The sequence below is a fragment of the Cynara cardunculus genome (assembly GCF_001531365.2).
Source record: "Cynara cardunculus var. scolymus isolate 2C chromosome LG 15, CcrdV1, whole genome shotgun sequence".
NCBI lineage: Eukaryota > Viridiplantae > Streptophyta > Magnoliopsida > Asterales > Asteraceae > Cynara > Cynara cardunculus.
The window spans coordinates 7,124,948-7,152,227 of NC_037542.1; the positions used below are offsets into that span (position 1 = coordinate 7,124,948).

Consider the following 27,280-nt stretch of genomic DNA (forward strand, 5'->3'; position numbering starts at 1 on the left):
TATATATATATATAGGGTTGGGTTCATGTGAGACCAATGCTTTTTCGTGAGACCCGTAAGACCAATTTATGTTCATTGATCAACTTTATAAACTAATGATCTAATGGTCTAAAGTTGCACGGTGGCAATTCTATAATTATTGAGAAGTCTCGTGACATTTATAAATGTTCAGATCTAACGATTGTAGATCTAATCCAAAGGTTGAGAATTGGTTTTACGGGTCTCACGAAAAATCATTGGTCTCACATGATCTCAAGTCTATATATATATAATCAACATCAATCAATCCTCAAGACTCCAAGTTCATATTTAGGTCAAATGATAACCATGGCTGTTTGGTTTGAAGGAAAGTTTAGATTTGAAATTTCGGGTTTTAAGTAAAATCACACAACCGAAGGATTTATAAATCCATCGGAGATGACTGACATTTCAAATCTAAATACCATCGATTCCAATCGTTTACTAGCCCAAACCTTTTATCAAATCTGCCCTAATCTCTTTATTGCCTCCACATGCAATTTATCATTACAAACAAATAAAAATTTATGAAACAAACAAATATTCACAAAAAAATTGAATTTCATTCGAAATCATATAAACCAAACACATCAAAAATTACAAATCTTTTAAAAATATTTTCGAAAATAAAATGGAGGATAATTTGAAAAAGGAATCAAATACTTTTGAGGTTTAAAGAGGTGATTGATAATGATAATGATAATGATGGGTGCATCGTTGGCCAAGGTGATGGCGACCTTCAAATTTTTTATAGTGTGATATCGCCTTCAACCTTTCTTTTGTGTTATTATAGTATATACATATATAGAGAGGAGTGGTCAAATGAAAAATCATCCAATTTGTACAAATCACCTTCATTCGTCGATTTTATTATTTAATCTTATGAAATTTTTTCATGAAATTATTTAATTTTATGAAATTGTTTAATATAATACTTTTTTTGATGAAGTTGTATCATATATGGTTATGAATTGTTTCATATAATACTTAATGAAACTTTAATGAAACTGTTTTATGTATTTCTCTAAAATTAAAATAATGAAGATGATAATATCCATGATTAATACCTTTTACAATAAAAATAATTAATCAATTTCTCATAATTACAAAAAAGTGAACAAAATGAAAAATTATGATTGGTTGAATGAGGTTTGTACGGTTTGTACAAATAACATGGTTTGCAAAGTAAACCTCCTATATATATATATGTGTGTGTGTGTGTGTATGTATATTTATAGATAGATAAATAAATAAATAGAAACCTCTCCAAAAGATGAATATTGTGGTCTGTAACAAACCCCTCCAATAGAGGCTAGATGGCCATATATTGTTCCAAAGTGTTGAAAGGGGAACTAGACGAGTGACGGCTTGAAGAGTACAGATTGCCCCAGAGTATCGACTCTCTAGAATGGTAGGTTTTGGCTCTGATACCATGTGAGAATCTGTAGAACTTTCATCTTACTTTCCAAAAGATCCCTTGAGAAGATAAGAGTGGTTCCAACATTATATAAAGAATACTTGGTCCAAGTCTAACCAATATGAGACTTTAACAACTGATACTTAAAGGACAATTCTGTAATGTTCGTACCGTTTCTTTTCACAAGCCAATGAAAGTGAAATATTTGCGATCCTCTCTATCACCACGCTTGTGGCAACTGTAATATTTAAATTCATGATTTTTAGGTTATTGAACGGGTTCCGATAATTTGAGTAGCTCAATTTGGATATGATTTGACTTTTTGAAGGAAAAAAAAACATCTGACTCTGGCTAACCCCTAACTCGATTGAGTTTTCTGGTTTTTATCTGGATCCGTGCTCACCCCTGATTCGACTTAATATGTATTAAAGTAGTTGGGCCAAACCAAATGGAACTAAATTAGGGGCCATCTTTTATTTATTTATTTAGTTTAATTTAATATTTCATTAGTATTCTTGTTCCAGATTAAATTTAAGGGGAGTTTACCTAAATGTATATCTGGTAAACGTTTATCGTTAAAATTCAATAATGTTATTTATCTTACCGAGTAAGATTCTAGTCCATCAAAATAGTGTCATATGCAACAATTTATCTGATAAGCATTAATTGGGTAAGAGTCGTCACTCTCACTTACTGGGAAAGTATCGCCACACACACTTATCGAGTAAGACTCTCGGTCGGGCACGTTCCCGGCATTTTATATGCTCTGTACGAGATGTAAAAAAGGGCCATTGATAAGTATGAAAAAATCTTCAATATATTGTTTTTATTGTCACAACTAACATTGAATTCAAGAAATATTAATAATTTATATAAATTAATATGTTTTTCCAAAGTATTCCTAGATACAAAACCAATCAATAATTGTTTATAAATTAATGTTATATACAGTATCATTTTTACGTGGCTTCTAAATGCATTCTACCATAAAAAAAATAACCTATGATATACCTTTAATATATAATTTGACATAATTTGGGGTCACAATTAATGTTGGCTATTCGGAGTAACACTCTATGTAAATAAATATAAATCACTTGGGTTTTCGTCTAACCACATATAATGTTTTTCATCACCTTTTTAAACTTTTAGGATTAAAAAAATCTTTTTCGGAACAATCAATCTTAGAATTAAAAGTCCATGTTGGTTATATTTTGAGATCTTATTCTTATTTTCGTGATATAAAAGTACTTAAGATTAATGCACTTGATATTATGTAACAATGAGTCAATAATGTATGAAAAACAAGGGTACATTTGAATATGTATATGTGAACTTTTTCATCTCTTTATCTTTTTAGGTTTTACCAATTATTCATATATAAATACGTATATGTAAACCTACTATCCATTTTACCAATAACTCACATGTGAATCATTTTCTCGCAGGTGTATTTTTACTTTTTTTTTTCTCAATCTTATTTGAATCTTTGTGTATCTATACTATATTATAAAACATTTGACAAAAACTCTTAAAATCATCTTTTATACATGAAGTAATGCTTATGGATGCATATTACTTAAAATTCAAGATTACAAGTAGATTGTACATAAGTATAACTTATTAAGCTTCATGTTTGAATTTGTGTAACTAACCGTAGATAAATATAATCAAATACATGATAAAATTCTTATTTTAAATATAAAATCCAAAAATAATTAGAATAATTATTGAGTTCTAACAGAATACTTAATTATTATATTTATAAGAATTATATTATTAAACCAAAAATAAATTATTTCGTCATCAAACCTAAATTAAATTATAATAAAAAAATTGAATTAAAAAAATTACACAAAAAATGAGATTTATATAATTTGTAATGTTTATGATATCTTCAAATTTATATTTTATCAAGAAAACATTATTGTTTGCTCAAAACCATATAAATTCGTATTATAACATCGACATAGACCAAAAAAGTAAAATAAAACATTGAAATCGAGATATATCTTACTGTAATGCACGGGTAACCTTATAGTATAATAATAATAAGTTATAAAGTTAAAATTAAATTTTTTTTTATTAACCTGGATATCCAACCTGCTATACGAGCCGACTAATTTCAGGGCGACCACCTGCTTTGCAGATAGTTCGGAGTCACCACATTTGAACCTCCATGGCCACAATTTTTTTTTATTTCTCCTTGGATTTATACTTGAGATCTGCTAGTATTTTTGACATTTAGAACTCAAACAAGTAATTAAAAAATATTTTAAAAATATCGTGTGAAACGATACATATATTAAATATATAAAATAGATCAATTTTGAAATATAAAACACCGGCCACCGTGAATAGGAGGCAAAAGGCGTCGGAGACTAAATGCAGCAAACAAGTCAGTGCGACTAAGAGTCTAAAACCCCTCTTTCACTGCGAATTCGATGCAATTGAATTTGGGGACGACGTCATAGGCATACAGTTACTCCAATTGATTTGTTAATGTTCAGAGCTCCGACAGCTAGTGGTGGTGGTGGGGTACCTTTAACAACCATCACCACTCAATCACCAAATCCGGCAGACATGGGGGATCAGAGCCACCACCGAGCTGCTGCCGCCAGGGCTTTTCAGTTCCATCCGGCCCGACCAGCTATAATCGACCTGTTTAATCTATACCTCGGTGTATGCTACTTTCTATCCACCTCTGTACCAAATTGAAAAAACCTTCTCCTTTGCTATTTGAAAAGGATGATGTTCATTATTTGAGAATAATCAATTTCTTGCTGTTTTTCATATGCTTTCATCTCCACACACATTTCAATTTTCATGTCTTGATCAATCTCTGAAAATTTGGTTGTCAAATCTCTAAATTTTGCAGCGAAGTGCCCGCGAAAAGTCAGACGATTTAGTCCGAGAACCTCCGTAAGTTAAACCCTTTTTAAGTTTCGATCTGATATTTCAATTTCAGTTACCTTCTAAGAAGTAAAGCTTTGTGATCGAAAGTACTTTTCTGTCTAGTCAATTGAAGTGAAATGTAGTTTCGTTGGTTGAAATAGTTGGTTTAACCTGATGTTGAAGTTCTTGCAGGCTAATGCCCTAGTTCATACACCTGATATCAAAGGATTTATTGGCTAATATCAAAGTTTTTGCAGGCTTAATGGAAGTTCTTACACCTGAAATAATTAATTAGACCCGAAAAATAAAGCATGAGACTTTGCAAATGAACACAAAAACTTAAAAGACTGCATGAACATCAATCATACTTATTGACATTTGAGTGAGGATCTTCCAAGTTTTTGTGTTTTACTCCATTCCAAGACAAGTGTTACAAGTAACTTTCGAGGTCATATGCTTTACTCTAAAGACTCGAAGTTTTCAAGGAAAGAAACTGGTAACTAAGCTATATATTATGGAAGGCACTTAAATGAATTCATGCCAACTCTGTGTTTGGAAAGTACTAGGTTTATGGTGGCAGTAGTTACTTTAAATGTTAACAGATCGTAAACATTTTTATTGCTTGTGTATTCTCCAGTTGAATAACAATGCTAAGAAAAATGGGTAATTGCTTTTTGTTGAGTGGTATTTAAACTTTCACGACTTCTATACATTGAACATAATGCACATTTTTTATATGAATTCTTTTATCAACCAATTCTAGCTTGTTTATGTGCAAAGTTTTGGATAAAGAAAGAAGGGAATCTGAGTCTTTGGTATCTGTATGTACGTATAGTTAGAGATTCACATGCTGTAGCTCTCGTAACTACTCAGCCATGCTACAGTTAGTGTTATGTTTTCAGTTCACACATCCCTTGTATGACCTAACCAAACGTTTTTGCTACACCGCCTTGGCGCCTTTTACCACTAGAATTTCCTAAACCTCGACAAGATGTGCATTTTGTTACTGAAGCCTGTAAATTGTAATTCCACAGTTTGTTATCTTTTGAAGTTCAAGGCATCAATCGGATCTTCTTGACATGTAATGCGCATGTTGTCTTTGATGGTTCGAGGCCATAACTTTGTTGGAAGTTTTTTGAACTCCATAAAAAACCATTTGTTTTGTTTCTATCCCTGAATCTGCTTCTAGAGAACATTTATGAGAAAAGAGACATGAACAAGCATTACTTAAAAAGATAAGTAAAGTGATGGAGTAACTTTATGGCAACCACCAAAGTGACCATTAGACTTTGACATTTATCCTTCTCAAAAGAGTGAGTGCGTAATAATGATGAGAGACTTTTTTCAACTCACATTTTTATTCCATAAAAAGTATAAATGTTGAGTTGGCTTGCCATAGATTTTCACAAAGGGGAGGAGCATGAAAAAACCATACAGTGAAACCTCTTGGAGGACATGATCTGTGGGCTCACTCAGATCCACAATATCACCGTTATCTTCATACTAGACTGTTATGTTCATACTGGACTGTTACCAAAGTGCCTTTGGCCTCCTAGGAGGTCAGGGGTCCAAACCTCACCAAACGCGAGGAGGGTGTGTGAGTTCATTTGCCGTATATAAATATTATATACTTCAAAAACTTGTACCTCTTAATAACGGCTACATCTCTCTTTCTCCTTTTTTTTTTCTGCGAACCAATTCTCTTGCTTATCTCATGTTCCCATTTCCATGAGTATTTAGAGTGTTCTTATATGTGGACGTTGATGACGATATTAACTACAGGAACAAGACGCAGAAGCGAGTTACTGCTCTTAACAGAGACCTTCCTCCGCGCAATGAACAATTTCTTGTAGATTTTGAGCAGCTTCTTAATCAATTTCCTGTAAGTTTCGAACATAAATTGTAATAAACTTTTACGACTCTTTTTTGTTTCGATTTCGCTGCCCAAATTGCTTGAAGTGTAACCATTGATAGTTGAGAGCTTCTTTTTCAGGACCGGGAACAATTACGAACTGTGTCAGAATCTGTGCTTATCTCACTGGTTATCCAGTGTAGTGGTCATGCACCAAGGGCAGAATTTATTCTTTTTGCTTTGCGTAATTTGTACAACATCGGTTACATACACTGGGACACCTTTCTACCATCTCTTCTGTCTTCGGTTTCATCTGCAGAGATGTCAGTTGGTATCTCCTCTACTGCTTCACCACAGCCTGCTGTCTCTTCTACATCTTTATCACAAACTGGAATGTTACCATCATCTACCACAATTCCCAGTTCTTCCAATTTTCAGGCTTTAAGTCCAGCATCTCCTTTGATTTCAGTTCATGGAATTGGATCCCCATCTCAATCAGCAAATGAACCATCATCTACAGCTTTATCACCTGTAAAATCATCAGATATAAACACGGGCCAGCATTCTGCGGCAAGAAGTAACACGTCAACAAGAGATAACGCTATAAGCAGTTTGCGCCAGTTGTGTTGCAAGATTATCTTTTCTGCCTTAGAAGTCAATTTAAAACCATGTACTCATGCTGATATTTTCAACCACATGATGAATTGGCTGGTTAACTGGGACCAGCAGCAACAGTGGAGCGATGAGGTTGATGGAATAAAATCATGGAAACGGGATAAGGCCTTATTTGAATGGCTACACAGTTGTTTAGATGTGATTTGGCTTTTGGTTGATGATAACAAATGCCGTGTTCCCTTTTATGAATTAGTACGAAGTGGACTGCAGTTTTTACAAAATATATCAGATGATGAGGCACTATTCACACTTATTTTGGAGATTCACAGGAGAAGAGATATGATGGCTATGCACATGCAAATGTTAGATCAACATATTCACTGCCCGACATTTGGGAATCAGCGGCTTCTATCTCAGTCTACAACCAATATATCAGGTGAAGCAGCCATAAATATGAGATATTCACCTATTACATATCCAAGTGTGCTTGGAGAACCGCTGCATGGAGAGGTGATCACTTATATTGATTAATTATTTGTAATTTTTTGGGGTTTTTTAATTTACATTTACTTGATAGATTTTTCAAGTACTATTAAGAAGGTAAAGGATCACATCATTAAGATTGATTGACTTTGAAGAGATGTAACACAAGTAATCAGGGAAAGAATCAATGAGGAGAAAATCTCATCACCTACTTTTGGAGGATAATACTCCTTCTGGAGTTCTTAGTCGTGCATTTAATTATTGAGTTAACCATGTGGCAGCAACAATCATTCATGCAGCGTGATAACATGGTTGAGATCCATTACTGTGAAAATCTTTCACTCCCTATGAGCATAACAATTTGACTGCCTTAGTTAAACATATAGTGGAGTTAGAGATTGACAACCATGTCTAAGTGTCATAATCTCTATTAATTCTACCAGATGTTACACACGAGATCTTATACAACTCATCAAGGAGCACTTAAATAACTTTTTTTTAGCATTTTCTATTAAGCTTAAACACTCTTCTAAAGAGAAAAAACAAGTGGGCAGCTTGGCAGCGCCAATCATTCATGCAGTGTGATAAGATAGTTAAGATCCATTACCGCCAGAATCTTCCATTCTCAATAATCATATCAATTTTACCGAGTTAGTTAAATATTAGTGGAGATTGAGATTGACAACAATATCTAATCAAAGTGTCATGATCTCTATTAAATTTACCAGATGCTACACACCATATCTTATACAACTCATCAAGGAGTACTTAAATAGAAATTAGCATTTTCCTATTAAGCTTAAACGCTCCTCTAAAGAGAAAAGGCAAGTGGTAGCAAGTGTACGTGTGTTATTTACAATGACTATTTACCTACAATCTGGACAAATAATAACATTGTCGGCAATTTAAACCTAGTATGAATGACTGTAGATATAAACCCTCCAGGAATGTAGATCTAAGCTACGACAACGGTATTGATTCTGAACTATGGGCTTAGTTCTCAACACTTTGGAAGGTCTTAAGACTACAATATCTAGCTTACCAGATTGAAGTTGATCAGGCATTAGTCTTGCATTAAAAGGGAGCCTCGTTGTTATAGAAATTAAATTACTAACAGCTTGTAAGATCTTATCAACTTCCTTTATAACACACAATTTGCCTATTCCTCAAAGGAATTTCAATAATTTATTGCTTTGATGTACGTAACTCACTGGATGATGTTTGCAATGGTGTGTCCGGATGACATGGTTAAGATAACCTAAAATTTTGTCACCTGTTACCTGTGTAGGATGTTGCTTTATGTATTCAGAGAGGAAGTCTGGATTGGGAGAGAGCTCTTCGCTGTATCAGGCATGCACTTCGTAGTACTCCAGCGCCTGACTGGTGGAGGCGTGTGCTTCTTGTGGCACCTTGTAACCGACAACACCCACAAGGACCTACTCCTGGTGCTGTCTTTACTTCAGACATGATCCGTGAGGCAAACATTGATAGGATTGTTGAACTCTTGAGGTTGACAAATTCAGGCAAGTTTTTTGTGCTACCTTGTTAACCTATCTATGCAGCAACTTGTGTTGTTATGATGATATCCACTATGAACTATGTATTGAGCTGCTGTTTATGCTATAGACCTCATGACTGGATTGCAAAGTTGTGAACTTTGATAACTTGATATGAAATTCTCTCATTTGATGTGTTCACAAATACCAATTTTTCTCCACACCTTCTAGTATGATGTTTCCTGTGTAGAGACTAAAGAGTATGTTCTGTAATAAACAGAATAACAGACTGAATGCCTATTGACTTTAACAAATACATTATTCAGGATATTTAGGTCAGGGGTGCTCTATTTGCTACCTATTTACCATATTATTTTTGGTCAATTCCGTCAAAGAGTTTTCTATTTGAAGTTTAAGTTTCTTTCATGACTGTAGGTATGATGATCTTGTTTTATAATTGCTATATAAAACTTGTGTTCTTGGACTTAGGCCACTAATGGTTTTAACAACAAAACTCTCACTGATGTGTGGACTTGCATGCTTAGGGGAATTACAGGGTTTCTCAGCATAGTTTTCATAATTTTATTTCTTCTTATAGTTTTTGGTTGATTGTGTGTGATGGTTACTGTCTAAGCCTTGCACTGGGTTCTTCTGTTTCATCATTAACGGTTTCTAGAAACCTCCAGAAGCAAACACATATTTCTGCAGGAATATATAGGTTTTGAGCATATGACGAATTGTAAAGCTTTACAAATACATGCGTTCTCTTTTAGGTCAACATCTCTATTTTAACTTAGAGCAGTAGATATACTTGTGAGTCCTTTCTAAACTTGCACCTGGTATCTTTGTACTATAAAGGGTGGTCGTATCTGAGGAGTGAAAACAACCAATCCAGATTCACTACACCCACAACCGATTAATTTCTTTCACGGAACAGTACTTGACACTTTCTTGTCTTTCTGTTTGTTTACTATAATATTGTTTTTATCATATACTCATCTCCTTTATCATGCTCTGTTGTAAATTTCTCAGGAGTCAGGATGTGATTTTCGTTATCATTTTTATATTCATTCATACATACTCGTAGCATGGTAAATAGTGGAAAATTCCTGAAAAATGTATTCCAAGCTTTGACCTTACTTTTACCTCACATTGATGCAGAGATAAATTGCTGGCAGGAGTGGCTTATCTATTCAGATGTATTTTTTTTCCTTGTGAAAAGTGGTTGCATAGATTTTGTTGATTTTGTGGACAAGTTAGTTTTACGCCTAGCCGAGGATGATCACCAGATTCTTAGGACGAATCATGTCACATGGTTGCTTGCACAGATTATTCGGGTTGAACTCGTAATGCATGCTTTAAATGCAGACTCTAGAAAGGTTGCGTCTGATATAACCATTATTTTCTTATGTAATTTAATCTTGTATAAGGGTCATAATGATATCATATTGGATCTTTTGTGGGATCCATACAGGCAGTAGTGTTTGTGGAAGATGTTTTACGACACACGACACCTGGGGCCCACTAGCTGGACATGTAGGGGGCTTGTGAGTGACAAAAGCACTATTCATCGTGCAAGATTCCACAAACGCTATTTTTCCTACAATTACATAGACATAATTTATTTTAATCTTTTTACTCATAAAGGACGTATGATTGTAGGTGGAAACAACCAGGAAAATTTTGTCGTTTCATAAAGAAGATCGAAGCTCTGATCCTAATAATCCCCAAAGTATCCTGCTTGATTTCATAAGCAGTTGTCAGAATCTTCGCATATGGTCATTGAACTCTTCGACCCGAGAATATTTGAATAGTGAGCAGCTTCAGAAAGGAAAGCAAATAGATGAATGGTGGAGGCAAGCAACTAAAGGTATATATCTCTTATTCACAAATATTACTGCCTAAAGCCTTTGTTATATATTCTTTGCACAGTTCTTTCTATGTATAGGCTTCATGACCTTCATTCAATGGTGTAAATGAGTATTAAGTATCAACCTACCATTTTTGATTCTCAGAACATCTCAAAATATCTTACTCATTATGATGGCAAGAATCATAACTTTAAACCTGTATTCAAACTTATCGTTGTGAACTCTTCTTGCTATTATTGGTTTCTTCTTTGACCACAAACACCCATTTATTTTGTAAAATGTTCTTTCCTGCTGGTAACTCGATCAATTACTAAGTATCATTATTTCCAAGAAAGCTCATATTCTCAATCATAGCCTGCTTCCACTAACAGAATCTCTCATTTGTGAAGTTTCAGAATAACATTGAGGCTCACTGCTGTAAATATTTACAACTCAAACGTTTGTTAGCACAAGCAATGTAATTATGCAAGTGTACACAAAGTCAAGCTATCGCCTTTAACAAGTAATAAAGTGTGAAGGATCCAAGTATCGTACCCACAGGAATTGGACTATGAAGCTTAGAGTGTAAGATGAAGTAAAGAATACACAATGACACATAGGTTTACATGGTTTAGTCATGATTTGACCCACGTCCACAGCCACACGAACGAGTCTTAACTAATTTTGTTTAGGGTTTTGCTATTACAATGAGTCTTATTAGATGTCATGTATACATACGTGGAGAATGGCCCGAAAAGTTGCAATCTGGCCTGGACTTTCACAAGCATTGTGGCAAACAAACATCAGGTTATCAGACTCTATTGCTCAACAAACTAAACTAACCCTTACACTAAAAAATTAAAGTTGGTATGTTGAAGTGGATACATTTGATTGCATTTATCAACTACTACAACCCTACTTGGGGTGCATCAACTTGTGACATTCATCCTACATATGATATTTGAACAAGGTTATGCTTTTGTGAACCAAACAATTCTTAATATGCAGGTTTGTATATATTTCAAATATTTTATGTCAATTAATCAGATTCTTGATATGAATGCTTGTTCAAATATAACATAAGCTTTATGTATTTGCAAAGTAGTTTATATTATCTAGTCTAACCATCAAATTCAAAAAAGAACTGTTAGGCCCCTCGACTTTGTATAACTAGGATTCCTTACCAGGACACTCCTGATATGATAGCATATGGACCTTCCGTATACTTGGTTGTTGGCCTTTTTCTGTATTGTACAATCCATATTTTTACACTGTCCCATATATAATGCACTTATAAGTGCCAAACATTGCTATTCTCATTCACCAATGTATCTTATTTCCAGGGGATCATATGATGGACTACATGAATCTGGATGATAGGTCGATTGGGATGTTTTGGGTTGTGTCCTACACAATGGCCCAGCCTGCTTCTGACACAGTAATGGGTTGGTTAACATCTGCGGGACATGCAGAAGTACCAGGACCAAATCTACAGTCGAATGAGAGAATGTCAATGATGCGAGAAGTTCACCCTGTGCCAATATCATTGTTGTCAGGATTTTCAATTAACTTGTGTCTGAAGCTGGCTTTTCAAATGGAAGAGGCTATGTTCTCTGGTGAGGTAATCCATAAGATTTTGTTGCCAATCGCTCAATTCTTCATTTTGAGTTATACTAATATTATTCTTTTTTAGTTTCTCATATTTATGTGCAAGTGATGGAGGTTGGGGAAACTTATATTTGGTTTGTCAAGTGCACATATCATGACAAAACGTCATACGCCATATGCCCATAACCATGAGAACATTTGAATTGTATTTGATATTGAAATCGAATGATTGCAGAAGTATTCCAGCACTTTGAGACTGCTGGAGGTCTCCTAAGGCTTTTGCCAAACTCAATTTGCAAACTGATTGATGCCTTCCTCACCTTCAGCCCCCTTATGTATACTAATATCCACCTACTTACTAACCCTGCATCACCTACTTGTACTAGTGCATTAGTCAGTTGTACCCAACCTACTATATTTGACTAACACTACCCAAGGTATAGCAAATAAGTTCAAGTAACGCCATAACATTTTGTTCTATATCAATCAGCATCTAAAGCCTTCTATTGATCATAGCCTTGTGCTTCCAATTTCAATGTAAAACTTTAGTTGCACAAGCATATTATATGGAGCTACCATTGAAAGGGGAGTTGGAGCCTGGCTAGAGGAGACTTTTCTTGGGGTCATTTAACATCTGAACGAATTAATTCATGCTTAAATCTAGGCTCATTCAGTCCATAAGTAACAAAACTTGCCATGGTTAACTTCAGTAATTGGAGATAAGACCAAGGTTTTAAGGGTCCATACATTGTGGCGATTTACAATTTTCATTTGGGGGTGGGGACATTAAAAGTAAAAACTTCTAGGTCTTGATCAGTTATTTGGGGGNGAGATTGATGTGATTAGGGATCTACCACAACTGCTGCTGCTGACACCACCACCTACCGTCATCTGCATCAACTAAGGTATGTCAGCTTACCATCCTCTATGCAGCTTCAGTTCTGCGCCTTCCCTTCTCAGTTCGATACAGGTCATAGCGGTATTATGGAGATCTCTTCTTCATACTCCTACTTCAACTAATTTAATAACTTGTTCGCTCTTCTCTGAACTTGGTCCAGTACTAAGAAGATTTCTTTAATTTGTAACGAAGAAATGGACTCAGATTTTGCATCTTGTACTCCATGAAGCGATGCTGGCAAAATAACATAAATAAAGGAAAGCAGAATGGTGGGAGTTATGATCTTTGCAATTTAACATTTCCTGGTTGCTTACAAGGGTGAAGGCACGCTTTGCATTTATCAGGAATAAGGGATGAAGTGTTCTTTGAGCTAGAGTTACATATGAGATTTGCTCTTATTACAAAGAGAAGTGAATGAGGGTACTGTCCTTGTCCTTTTGATGCTTGAAGAAGCAAGTTACTGAAACAGGAAAGGACTCACCTTGAAATATGCTACAACCACATAATAGAACCATAGATTCACACACATGAGCATTATCAGTTATGTCTTGGACCCCACCCCCATGAGGCCCACTTACATGATTAACATCTTTAATCAAGTTGGCAAATGAAAAATTGAACTCCTTTTTATTAGTTGATTCCACGCAAGGTAAAAGTGGGACATTAACTAGTTTATTTCTCTCGGTTGCTACTTCTGGCGATCAGACTAACATCTCATGTGAAACTTCAGCATAATGACAAGCCCCATAACTCTTAATAAATTTGACATAACCTTGTAATTAATGCAACAAATGTTACATTGAACAGTTTACATGGAATTTTACAAGTCCCGCATATTCCCTTCAAGCTGTAATGGGGAGTATATGCAACAGCATAGCCTTCAGTTTCCTTTTTTATACGTGGTGACGAGTGCATGCTTCCACCTCCAGAATCATACCCGCTCCGACCAAATTCCGCTCAGAAAACCCTATTTGGTCCGTTAACATTATTGGTTTCTTTGTTTGTCTTGCTCTAGGAATTCTTCTTTTATGATGGACAGTTGCAAGATGAAGAACTAAAAGCATAGTAGTAAAAAGTTCATTAGAGCAGTGTCTAAGATTGAAACAAACATCTTATCACAAAAAGAAGAAAATATTAACAAAAAAGATATAAAAACAGAGGTCTAGATACATGCACTATATGTATCGAACACTCAAAGTAGTGGAGAGGAGCCACAAACTGAGAAGAGACAGTTCAGGATGACATAAAGGGGTGATAGGGAGGATGGTAGCTTTTATGCATAGCTCAGTGAGTCGAAGATTGCCAGAGATTGAAGGCAGTGATGGAAGATGAATCTTAATTGCGTTGATTGATTGATTGCTCTCTCATTGATTGATCATGTCCTAGTAACATACACTGTTGAACCCGATAACCTGGAGGCTGAGGATTGATGGGCATGCCTAGTTCCAAATCCAGCAGCACCATGCTTTACCAGAGGCTGAGCCACACCAAGATGACCACAGTTTTCATTCTTTGACCAAAAGAGTACATTTGCTTGCAGTTGTCAGATTTCAGCTTGTGCAGTTTTTATCGATATTCGGATCACGAATTAGATTTTCCACAAGTAATATACTTGAGTTCATTTATCGGTCGATTGTCAGTGTACAATTGGGAAAAAAATCTATTGTTTACTTATGACCATTTCTCTAGTCACCACATTTATTTGTCATTGTTTCTAAGCGTTTTAAAAATATGATCCCCAGATATCAAGTCGGTGATAAATTTGATTTGTGTACCATTGCAGTCTTTTTCATGTGCCATAGATTTTTACATGGTATTCCCTTTTATAAAACCTGGCTTATATAACAGGTGCTTTGGAGCCAGCTGCTTGTTTGCTTAAATTGTAATGATAGTTTTTTATCATGCAATTTACATGAACTAGTTAAAACATCTTTCACATGTTCTCATATTTTGCCTTTTCATCTGAATCAGCATGTGCCTAACATTGCGATGGTCGAAACATATACTAGATTGCTGCTCATTCAACCTCATTCGTTGTTCCGTTCGCATTTAAGTGTAAGCTCCCTCCACTGCTTCCTGAAATTCATGTTAACTCGATATTTTTCATGGCTCTGTTAACTGTTAATCACTTGTCAAGAATAGAAACCTCCAATAAAAATGTTAATGGACATTAGCTTTTTCCTGGTCCTCGCCATATATAGACTTCTTGGTCTGCTTGAGGTCCTTGCTTATTCCTAATGCAACTTTAGTGAGGAATTATTTCTAATTGAATCCAAAGGTGTTCATAGAGTCGAAATATTACTTTTGGAAAGTGTGTTTCACATGATCAAGAAATTGATCCAAGTTTGATCTAACAACTGGGTGTGTTTGGTTTGGTTTAATTTGTCTACCAAACTTTCTTTAAATGGCAGACAAAAGAGATGACACTTTTGTCATTTAACGTATAAATCTATGCACTTAGTGCTTTCTGAATCTGTCCAAAGTGACTGCGTTTGCAGCCCAAATGGTTTCTCTCGTATTTTTTAACTTATGGTATCCAATGCGTAAGACATTTGGATCAGCTATTATTGATTGGATATTTGTGTGTTAGTCCTCTCTTGTTAAAGAGTTCCCATGTTATTGAAAGGAAATCTAAAATTTGTCACTTCATTCAACATTGCCCTGACAACGCTTGTAAACCTAACTTTGTGTTTGTCGTTGCATGTTCTTTTTCTTTTTCTCCTGTTATATCATGCTCTAATTCTTCTTAACTTTTGCAGCATCTCCATCAGAGGAACCCATCTATCTTAAATAAGCCATCTGCTACTCTTTTAGTGCTTGAAATTCTCAACTATCGTTTATTTTCCCTATACAGGTAATAGAAAATTTTCCATCTTTCTTAATCATTTTCAATTAGAGTGATGGCTGTTAGCACATTTATATACAGTTGGGTGCCTACAAGATTTTGTATTTAATTTGTCTCATTAACATCATGTACTTCCAGTGGGAGAGCTAGTTAGCTAGGAATTTGGGAGGGGGGAGGATCATAATACTCCTACTTCCTTCTTCCATGTTAGTCGGTACAGAGTGACTTCTGTTGATGTATACAAACCCTAGTGAAGTAATGTACAACATTGGAGAACACTTGCAATATGTTTAATAACAAAACACTTGCATTGATCAAGATAAGAGGATCGAAGGAAAGATGAGAAACTTGTATAAGAAATACATAAAGAAAAAGGATATCATGAACAGTAATAAAGTAGCTTTATAATATTAATATTTATTTCATATGAAGTTCCACGTCCACTTTGTAGGTGAATTCTAGACTAAAAGCTTGTAAGATTGTTCATGTTCTGCAGGGAATGTGGTAACTATGTTACCCACAAAGCGATTAACATGCTTAATGCAATATGCATTATTGAACAACCAATGATGCAGAAAAAACATCTGAACACTTTTCAACACAATATGCTCTCCTTTCATCCCTTGTGATGTAAATGTGGCATGTAATACTCTTTAGAATATATACAATGTGGCAGGCACTACTAAATTCCTTAAATCCACAAGCAAGCACTAGTATACATACCAAGTGGACTTTAGCCGAATGGAGTCAATCCAGTCTCCAGAATTTTTAAGTTGTGGGTTTGAGTCTGTTTAAAGACATGGGTATACAAGTATGTTGAGTGTTTCAGAAAACGAAGAAAAAAAGGAATACAAGGTTGCTCATGGAGCCCTAGCTTGGAATTAACCACACCCTTCATCTAGTGCGCTTATGCTCCTTTTTAATTTGTTCTATTTGTCTATATAAACTTCATACCATTGTAGGTACCAAGGGAAAAGCAAGACATTAATGTATGATGTCACCAAAATTCTCTCTACTCTAAAAGGCAAGCGCGGAGATCATCGTGTGTTTCGGTTGGCAGAAAACCTGTGCATGAATCTCATTTTATCATTGAGAGAGTTCTTTTTTGTGAGGAAGGAAGGAAAGGTGGGATAACTGGAACTGGAAATTTCTTTTCGTTTAACTTCAACCACCATTTTTAAGCGCATATGAATCTTGTGCAGGGTCCCACTGAATTCACAGAAACATTGAATCGCATAACTGTAGTGAATCTTGCTATTATCATCAAGACTCGTGGAATTGCTGATGCTGAACACCTTCTCTATCTTCAAACAATGTTGGAACAAATCTTGGCCACTAGCCAGCACACTTGGTCAGGAAAGACCCTCCGTTACTTTCCACCTGTTCTATGTGATGCCTTGATTGGGAGGATAGACAAGAGGGGCCTAGCAATCCAAGCATGGCAGCAGGTCTGTGTTGGCTTACTTGGCATGCATTTTCTACCATGTTTCAGCTTCATTTCAATCTTTCATTAAGTTGATAAGATGATTTCCTTCTATATTGCACAACTCAACTTAGGAGTTATTCTAAATCCTAATAACTTGGGCTTGGCGCTTTATACTTACAATATTACCCTGCGAAGGTTGTTCTCTGGATTTCTTTTTGTGAAAGTAATAAGAGGTGATGATATGGGAAAAGAGTTGCAGGCTGTGCATGTAGATAATTAGGTAACCTTTCTTTGCAGGACATTGGGCTGTGAATGTCATTTTCCACCGATGATTTTTTTTTATCTGACTGCGCCCAGGCTCTTAGTACCCTCTTGTTATGGACCTAACATTCCTAACTTATTTAGGGATCAAATATTACCATGTCTGATGTTTTATCCTCGGAATGGTGGAACTAATGTATTCATTTGATTGAACATGCCTTTGGCGACCTTAGGCATTTCCGAGGACATGACCTCTAATAGGAGTTCTTGAAGCACATGATTAGGGTAGCAGACTAGGGGGCTTGTAGCTAGCATAGATGAGAGGAAAGGAGCTGGAGAGGTAGAGGAAGATGGGATAGGGTTAGAGAGCCGGCAGGTAGGTTACGTGAGTCTTAAGAGAGTGGGGGTTGTGTGGTTTTTCCTTTATCTTTGCCATCTTTCCTTGCATCTGCTTTGCTTTTTTCCTAGTCTTGGTTTTTCTTTTCAAATTTCAGCTTTTCTTCCTTTCTTGTCTTGAGTTCACCCCTTTCATTTCTTGGCTCTTTTTCAAACTTCTCAAACTTTTTGGGCATGCTTTCTTTGTCTCCCAAATTTTTCACAAGTCGGCGTTCTTCACAGAAGTAGCCATTCTACTCCTTGTAGTAGAGGAAAGACCTGCATACATGATACATCTCAACCCCACCTCCTGGGTGGGATATGCTGGGCTCGTTTGGTTGGGTTGTTGCTTACTCTCGATGTTTTTTTTAAGTATATAATATTCTCGTTGTTCTTATTATATGATACAAGTTTAAAAGTAAAAACATCCATGTTTTGGCTATACAAACAGGCCCCAAATACTATATTTTTTCTGTTGCTAATGCATGTTCTCAGAAATTTTCTCGTAAGAAAATTGAAGGTTTAGTGAGCTTTGAAACACTTGCACTATTTAATTTTGATGTGTACAATCAGTAACGAGGTTATGATGTTCATTCACAGGCAGAAGAAACTGTTATTATTCAGTGTACACAGCTCCTCACACCATCAGCTAATCCTACTTACGTCATGACCTATATTAATACCAGTTTTCCTCAACACCGACAATATCTATGTGCTGGAGCATGGGTACTGATGCATGGACACCCTGAGAACATTAATAGCGCAAACCTGGTAAAGTGTTCCTTGCTCTCCACTTTTCTTAAGTGTTGGGATTTACCTTCCCCATGATGACCATGGACCAGCACACTGGGGACCCTTGAGAGTGGCGAATACTCTGTTTTTGTTACATTCCATTTTTGCATAAATACTCACTCTCCTGAATGTAGGGACGTGTTCTGAGAGAATTTTCTCCTGAAGAAGTGACTGCAAATATATATGCTATGGTCGATGTCCTTCTTCATAATATGCAGTTGGAGCTACAGCATGGACATCCCTTGCAGGTTTGGCAAAGAACCTTAGTTTATGTGTGAATTGTGGTCTCTTGATCATATCCAGTATCATTTTCTGGTTAAGTGGTATTTATTGTTTATTTTATTTGTCACAAGAAATCAATTTGCTTTCACTTCATCAGGATCTTATATTGAAGGCTTGTGCAAATCTAGCATACTTCATTTGGAACCATGAGTTGCTTCCGTTGGACATTTTGATTTTGGCACTAATTGACCGTGATGATGATCCACACGCTTTGCGAATTGTGGTATGTAGCCGTAACTATTATGTTCCTCTTTTTGATGGCGGCGGTATGTTTGTATGGCACGAAAGTTATTTGCGTTGCTCTTTCATAGTGACGTTTTATTCTGAAGTTATTTCCGTTGCTCTTTCATAGTGACGTTTTATTCTGAAGTTTTTTTTTTGAAGTATATAATATTTATATACGTTTTATTCTGAAGTTATTTCTGTAAAGAGTCGGTTATTGCACCCAGTATGACTTTGTGCTGTTAATTTGCTAATGTTATTATTTTTCAGGTTAATTTGCTTGAACGACAAGAGCTTCAACAGAGAATAAAGTTTTATGTTGGTAACCATGGCAAGCCTGAGCATTGGCTTCAAACTGGAATTTTCAAGCGTATTGAGTTGCAAAAGGCTCTCGGCAATCATTTGTCATGGAAGGAAAGGTGATATGCTGAAAAGACGTGTGTTTTTATATCCTCTTTTTTGCATGCTTTTATATCAATTCCTATGCTGGAAGATGATTTAAATATTGTTCCATCATTCTTCAATTTTTCATGCTGTATAAATATTGTGTTTTTGTAGGTATCCAACATTTTTCGATGATATTGCAGCACGTTTACTGCCTGTTATCCCTTTGGTCATCTATAGGCTTATTGAAAACGATGCTGCAGAAGCAGCTGATAGAGTTCTTCAATTTTATTCAACATTCCTTCATTACTATCCTTTAAATGTTACATTTGTTCGTGATATACTTGCGTATTTCTACGGACATCTTCCAGCAAAGCTCATCTTCCGAATACTGAATGTGCTCGATATAAAAAAGGTAAGATGCTCTTCCCTTTTAACTTTCCCCTACTTTCTTTCATCCTTCTATCTCAACATAAACTCTGTTTCAGATGCCATTTTCTGAGTCATTTCCACAGCATGTTAATTCGTCAAATGCCATGTGCCCACCATTGGAGTACTTTGCATCTCTTTTATCTAACCTCGTGAACAATGTCATCCCTCAATGCAACTCGAAAGTGGATGCTTCAAGCAACGGTCTGCGTACCATCATTAATAGAAACCAGACACCTGGTCAGCCTGGGTCCACAAACGCCTTTGAAGGTCAAAAAGCATTCTATCAGATACAAGATCCTGGCACATATACTCAACTTATTCTTGAAACCGCAATTATAGAAATCCTCTCTCTCCCCGTATCAGCAGCACAGATCATAACAGCACTTGTACAGATTATTGTTCACATACAACCAACTCTTGCACAATCTAACCATGGTTTCCATGGATCTTCGACCAGTTCAGGCCAAGGTTCTACTTTGCCAACTTCCCCATCAGGGGGAAGCACTGATTCATTAGGGAGAAACAGACAGACTTCTGTTTTGGGATTAAACTCTTCTAACTTTGTTTCACGGAGCGGTTATGCAAGCCAGCAACTGTCTTGCTTGATGATCCAAGCTTGTGGCCTCATGTTGGCTCAGCTTCCTATCGAATTCCATAAACAGCTTTATGCAGAGGCGGCACGTGTGATCAAAGAGAGTTGGTGGCTTACAGATGGTAAGAGATCTACTAGCGAGCTAGATTCTGCTGTTGGTTATGCTTTGTTGGATCCAACATGGGCTGCTCAAGATAATACCTCCACCGTCATTGGTAAGTTGCAATGTGGCTGCAGTAACTATTTTAACATTCCTGTAGTTTGTTATTAACTTGTTTATAGTACTCCCTTTGACCCAAAATAAGTGTCCACATGTCTATTTCTTAGTTTGTCCCAAAGTAAGTGTCCACTTTCCAATTCTATCATTAATTATGAGATGTAGAAATTCAGTAACTCCCTCTAATAAGGGTAAAGTTGTCATTTAGTAAATTAAAGTGTAATAGTTGCTCATTTTTAAAACTGTGTGTGTGGACAGTTATTTTGGACGGAGGGAGTATGATTTACTTTTCTGGGGTCGATTCGTAGTCACTATTTCATTTCAACTTTCTCCTTTTATGCTGCATGGTAAGAGAAGAAACCAGGAAGTGATTATGGGTCCCATCTATTCGATTAGTGGAGTACGCAGATTGAACCACACGATGGAGAATAATAGATGTTGAAAATGATAAGACGTCCCAAAATAAATGCAACATTTGACTGAGCATATTAATTGATAAAAATGTTCGACTATTGCTATCATATCTAAAATACCCCTTCATAATGTTAAGGGGTATTTTTAGATTGTAGATGGGCAAAGAGGTACCTTCAGAAGGAGGGAGTATATTATTTATTTATTTTATTTACTAAAATTATCTCGAGCATGTGTGAATTTTCAGGTACTAAGTACGATTATTTAATGGTCAAATAGCTAATTTGGATTGAAACATTCCTGGAAAGGGAAATGTTGCATTGTTTTGGAAGGACTGTCCATATTATTTCTAAAATTATCTCAACTAATGTGTGAATCTTGAGGATGAGAAGTAGTCATGATTGATCATAACATCCAGCATTGAGTTAATTTACCACAATTATGCTCACCAGATTCTGATTTATGTTGCATAATTATGATAATTCCAGGAAATGTGGTGGCTCTGCTTCATTCATTCTTCAGTAATCTTCCACAGGAATGGTTAGATAAAACACATCTCCTGGTAAACCATCTACGTCCCATAAAATCAGTCGCAGTGCTGAGAATAGCCTTTCGTATCATTGGTCCATTGCTGCCAAGATTAGCAAATGCTCACAATTTGTTCACCAAGGTAACTTCTATAACAAAAGTATCACTAGCTTTTCTACCAGTTACTTCCTGGGTATTCCATCACAACCTCTTTTCCTATAAAGGTCCACAATTCACTTCTGACTTCAAATGATCTCTTCTTCAACTTTATCTTTGAAACCCCTTCGGTCTCATCAAAATTGCAATAATTTCCATATCTAGAAAGCTTTTTAGTTAGGATTATATATGTCCCCATTCTCATCATTTACAAAAAAAGATTGATGTTAGTGATTTGGGTACACAATATTGAAAACTTTTAAAGGCATTTGACTAATAGTCAAACCCCTTAAACGACAATTCTATTTCTGGAAACTTTTGAGTTAGAATTATCTATTTGTTCGTTTTAGTTATTACATAAACAGACTGATGTCAGTAATTTGGGCACATAAGATTGATGTTTGTGTCATAAATGAAGGGCATTCAAGTCATTTGACCAATAGTCAAACCCCTTATGCAATATCTCTAAGTTTCATATGGGACACAGGAGAAAATAGCTACTCTGCATCCACATGAGAAGTGATCATGTTAGAATATGACACTGAAAAACTGAAAACATTATGTCTAGTTCTAAATTTAGAAACTAAAAAACTTGATTCAGATCGAATTCTTTATCATCTCATTATCGTTTTTAACTAATTTTCCAGACCCTAGAACTGCTTTTAAACATGATGGTGGACGTCTTTGGGAGGAACTCTCAGCCTTCAACTCCCGTCGAAGCATCAGAAATAACCGACCTTATTGACTTCCTGTAAGATTTGATTTGCCATTTGTATGATCAAAGTTACATAAATAAAAATGCAGTTTGATTCTTGCAATTCGCTGAAAACTTTATGTGCTTATATATCTCTTTTTCTTTGTTTATAGTCATCATATCATACATTATGAAGGTCAGGGAGGCCCTGTACAGCCAAATTCGAAAGCAAGACCAGATGTATTGGCTTTATGCGGAAGAGCCATTGAAGATTTGCGCACCGATGTGCAGCATCTTCTTTCTCACCTGAAAACTGATGCAAATGGTTCTATTTATGCTGCTACTCATCCGAAGCTCTTTCAGAGTCCATCTTGATGATTATACCTTTGAGGTTATTAGGGTTCTTGTTTCTAGGATAGATCTTAACATTTCCAGTATAATGTACAGTTTTCGTTATAATTTGGCCAGATTTCCTCCGTCAAAGTTCGATCGAGTAGAAACAGAAAGATCCTCAACTATAAACCCATATTTTTAATGTTTAGAGAAGTTCACACTGTTTTGTTGTTGTAAAAGTTTAATAAACAAGCAATGAATAACAAATGTAGAATGATATTTTTGTAACATTTTCTGGAAAGTGGCTGATAGCAATTGATATAAAACAACATAATCAGGTGTTCATATCGTTACAGAGAACGGCGATATGATATGATCTTTATATTGGCATCTCAAAATGAGTTTAGATTATAATCAACATCTAATGACTTGCAGAAATTTCAACTTTTGTTACATGGAATCAAAGGCAATGCAGCATTGCCGCTTATACCCTTTGCTCGCTTGCAGCTATAACAGCGGTGCTGTTGGCAACAGAGCCGATGGAGTTCTTGCCGAGGCGGTAAGGAACTGAAGCCATCACCCTGTAGAGATGCAACAGGATTACCTCAAGTTAACAACGAATCTTGATGATTAAGTGCTAATCCAAGAAAGTCAAACTTTTGAGGTCAACAGAGTTCATTTTCTTTCAAAGTTTCAAAGAGAAGTTTGGAAGTTGGAGCAAATTTTTATGGCAAATGGTATGCAAACAAAAATGGTGTTAATGTTGTGGGAAGAGAACCAAAAGGGTTCCAAACAAGAACTCATGAGCGAATAAACCGTGAATGAGAGAAGGTTGTGATGTACCTTTCCTTGCGCTTCTCAAGAAACCGAGCCAATGATGCTTTGCGCGCTTGAGGAACGGCTGCACAGTATAAACTTAGTTCAAAGTCCTCGCATTAAACTGCAAATGGCTAGATGCTTGTTATAGTGTAAAGGAACATGAACAGAGAAATGAAAATTTGCACGTTAATAACAGTTTTTGGATACGAGCTAAATGACTAAACTACCCCTTCAAGAATAACAACACAAGGGAATCTTGTGGTAAAAAAACCCATAGAATTTATCATATTATAATCATGACAAAATCACAAGCTGCGAGTCTTCACGAAAACAACAGCTCTACTTTTGTGGGTTGAGGTTAGGTTTATGTACATTATAACCCCAAACTCCACCTTTGGGTGAGATATACTAGGCCTGTTTGGTTTGGTAATCATGACAAAGGTTATATTGGTAATTTTAGCTACAAATAAAATTTGTAAGAAAACAAATTTTGCAATATCCGAACTCCTCTTCATATCACAAAATATAACTACCTGATTGCCTCGCTTGTCTAAACGAACTCATGACTCTTGGAGTATCCATTTGTGTGACGGGAGTGGTTGAACCTCCTATTCTTTTAGCTGCTTCGCTTTTGTTAGCAGTCGATTGAGGAACAGGGTGTGAAGACACGGACATTGGGCTTGAGACGGCTGAGCAGGGTTGTGTGCTAATTGGCTGGCTCATATAAACTGCATCTCCTGCAGGGTTCGTTGGTGCCTGCCCCCTTGGCTGTGGTCCATTAGCCGCTGCCACGAAGGCCCCTTTCCCAGCTAAGAACATTATAGCTTGAGCCTAGATAAGATGTGCCAAAGAAATTCATTTGTGCAATTTCTTCCGTTTTGTGGGTTCTTGATTATTTCCTCAATATCGACAAAAATGGACCCACAATAACGTGTTTCCTCTTGAATCATATAAACAAGACGGAAAAGATGAAAATATCACAACCAAAATGAAGAACACTTTGGTATTGTGTTTAAAGTCTTCCAAAACACAAACCACATGGTGATGATCATGAAATCAAGATGCATTTTCGCAAAAACATTCTTTTTTCAAAAGCTAAGATGAATTTTCTGGAAAAAAGATAGAAATCAAGTTGTATAGGCCCAAAAACTCATCCTCATTAACGTCAAAAAGAGTATTTTTCTTTGTTTGCATCTGGTACACACAAGGGACTAGACAAGACGAGACAGGACTTGATGCTCGAGAGTGAGGTAGGTGGGTGAAATAATTATGGAGAGCTTTAGGGTTTTAATTTGACATGGGTATTTTAGTAATTTACCAATCTAGTCCATCTCTCAGGTTTTTGTTCCACCTACTTTGGTGGAACAAAAAAATGCATTTTTGTATGTCTCAAGTCTTGTCCTATCCCGGTCTAATAACACGCCAAACGTGAGACAACAAGTTTTTTTTATAATGTTTTACTACCCGAATTCATGTTTTTTACAAATTATACGCAAAAACTGCAAACCAAAGCACTGCCAAATGATACCTAATCTATTCATAAAGATTGCAACTAAACAAGAAAAAGATGAAGAGTAAACCAACCTTCTCAGGGGAGATATCATCATAGACATTAACCATACCTCCATAAAAGATGGTTAGTTGAGCCGAAGCAGAAGCAGCCTTGGAGCTATCCCTTCAATAAACGAAGAAATTATTAAATCATTTTTGGGGCAAGATTCATTCAAGAAAAAGAACAAATACATGAGCTAATTTAACAAAGAATTAGTACGTTTTACAAGTGTTTATAAGCATGTTTTGGTTGAAAACAACTCAACAAATAGAACTTAAAAGCAAAAACAGCAAACCGCCGCACCATGATTCAGTTGTAGGAGCAAAAAAGGAGCCAGTAGACGGAAGAACCAGATGAGGAGACATAACAGGAACTCCGCCAAATAACTGTGGGTTAACAGAAGCACCAGCAAGATGGTGCCTAAAGAAAGGACTACTCATGCTAACCGGAACTGCTTGCTTGGTATCATGGTGAAGTTGTAGAAAATTCGCACTCTGTTGCACGAAATAAGCACCAAAAAGCAGTGAAAAATAGCCTATTAAAACCGATGTTTTTCTATATAGTTAAATGGTTCACCAACCCAATAGAGATATATCCATCAATAATCTAATTCATGATTATAATTATACCTCACAAAACTTTATGAAAAATCTAACCATATCAATAATCTTTGATGAAGAACAAACTTATATGAGATATTAAACAAAACAAATCATCGTTAGCTTATTAAATTGCCCAAAAGGAATCATTATAAACCACCAACACACACACACACACACACACATATATATATATATATATATATATATAGAGAGAGAGAGAGAGAGAGAGTGAGAGTGAGGTGAAAACTCCCAGAAAAAAATGAAAAACCGAGGGACACCTAAATAACCGTTCATGCACATGTATATACAAGGAATTGAAGATATTTCGTGTACAGATGAATGGGTATCTCAATTTTTCATTTCTTTGAACCATATATATACATGATTAAAATTCGAACCTGAATTTCACCCAATTGGTGGTTGTTAAAGGCTTCGAAACCATCTGCCAAAGATACAACAATACATCAATATACTAGTTTCAACCTTTCATTTCTATCTCCGATATAAGGTTACATTTTGTGCCAAAAATCATGTTTGATTCTTGGTTACATTTAGGGTCTACCTATAGCAATTCCAATGGAATAGCAGAGATCTTACTTGAGAAAGGCCATCGAACATCCGAGCTTATCGAAAACACTACATATCACAAAAACAATAGTAAAGATCCCCAAAATCGAAGTGAACAAATTCAAATTAGTTTCAAAGAATTTAAAAAAACCCCTAAAAACTGCATCATCGTTCAATTAAGATTCTGAAAATAAACACCATAAGCAGCAAATTCAAAGTCGTTTTTCTATAAAAATTGGAGAGAGAAGGATAGTCCTAATTAGGTAAGAATGATTAATTTCTACATTTGAACAGCCAGTTGGAATTAAATCAGAACAATACAAGCACTAAATTCACGAAATGAAAACTGAAAACCCCACAGCACCATGACTCGAATGAATCATAAAACCCCAACTTCAATGAGTTTGAAAAGATACCTGGTTCTTTGAGAGCTTCCTCCTTGACGACTGTAGCTCTAGAATTCAAACCCATAAAATCCCTCTCCATTTTTCAAGGTGAAAAATGGAGAAATCAAACGACCCAACAACCGGAAATATATAGAGATAAAAACCCAGAAGAAAAAAACGAGAAGATCGGAGCAAAGATGAGGCGAGAAAATGGCTTCCAAGACGAAGAGAGAAGTTAGGGGAGGGGATTTTTATGTCTGTGTAGCATCAGT

General features: G+C 35.9%; 2 protein-coding genes across 5 annotated transcripts; one reads left to right on the forward strand and one right to left on the reverse strand.

Annotated features, from left to right (window-relative positions):
* Nucleotides 1–3,822: 3,822 nt before the first annotated feature.
* On the forward strand, nucleotides 3,823–23,379 carry LOC112527759 (mediator of RNA polymerase II transcription subunit 23). Of its 2 annotated transcripts, XM_025138546.1 has the most exons (22): nucleotides 3,823–4,117; nucleotides 4,314–4,357; nucleotides 6,113–6,212; nucleotides 6,324–6,513; nucleotides 6,652–7,307; nucleotides 8,569–8,803; nucleotides 9,938–10,155; nucleotides 10,439–10,646; nucleotides 11,970–12,247; nucleotides 15,104–15,187; nucleotides 15,892–15,986; nucleotides 16,940–17,102; nucleotides 17,180–17,425; nucleotides 18,640–18,810; nucleotides 18,966–19,079; nucleotides 19,211–19,336; nucleotides 19,606–19,754; nucleotides 19,894–20,134; nucleotides 20,208–20,958; nucleotides 21,860–22,041; nucleotides 22,703–22,806; nucleotides 22,923–23,152. In XM_025138546.1, the coding sequence occupies exons 1-22, from the start codon at nucleotides 3,938–3,940 to the stop codon at nucleotides 23,122–23,124; spliced, it is 4,737 nt and encodes a 1,578-aa protein (XP_024994314.1). In that variant the 5' UTR covers nucleotides 3,823–3,937; the 3' UTR covers nucleotides 23,125–23,152. The 2 variants fall into 2 exon arrangements, with proteins under 2 accessions (XP_024994314.1, XP_024994313.1); XM_025138545.1 differs by having other exon boundaries at nucleotides 6,324–7,307; nucleotides 22,923–23,379.
* On the reverse strand, nucleotides 23,379–27,280 carry LOC112527760 (protein TIFY 6B-like). Of its 3 annotated transcripts, none has more exons than XR_003070773.1 (8): nucleotides 27,039–27,280; nucleotides 26,653–26,691; nucleotides 26,454–26,497; nucleotides 25,757–25,947; nucleotides 25,486–25,576; nucleotides 24,435–24,732; nucleotides 23,926–24,022; nucleotides 23,379–23,663 (listed from the first exon to the last, which is right to left on the reverse strand). XR_003070773.1 is itself a non-coding variant. In XM_025138547.1 (8 exons), exons 1-8 carry the CDS (start codon nucleotides 27,106–27,108, stop codon nucleotides 23,567–23,569), a joined length of 888 nt encoding a protein of 295 aa, XP_024994315.1. In that variant the 5' UTR covers nucleotides 27,109–27,280; the 3' UTR covers nucleotides 23,404–23,566. The 3 variants fall into 3 exon arrangements, 2 of the variants coding, with proteins under 2 accessions (XP_024994315.1, XP_024994316.1); XM_025138547.1 differs by having other exon boundaries at nucleotides 23,404–23,663; nucleotides 23,926–23,983; XM_025138548.1 differs by having other exon boundaries at nucleotides 23,404–23,663; nucleotides 23,926–23,983; nucleotides 25,486–25,570; nucleotides 27,039–27,267.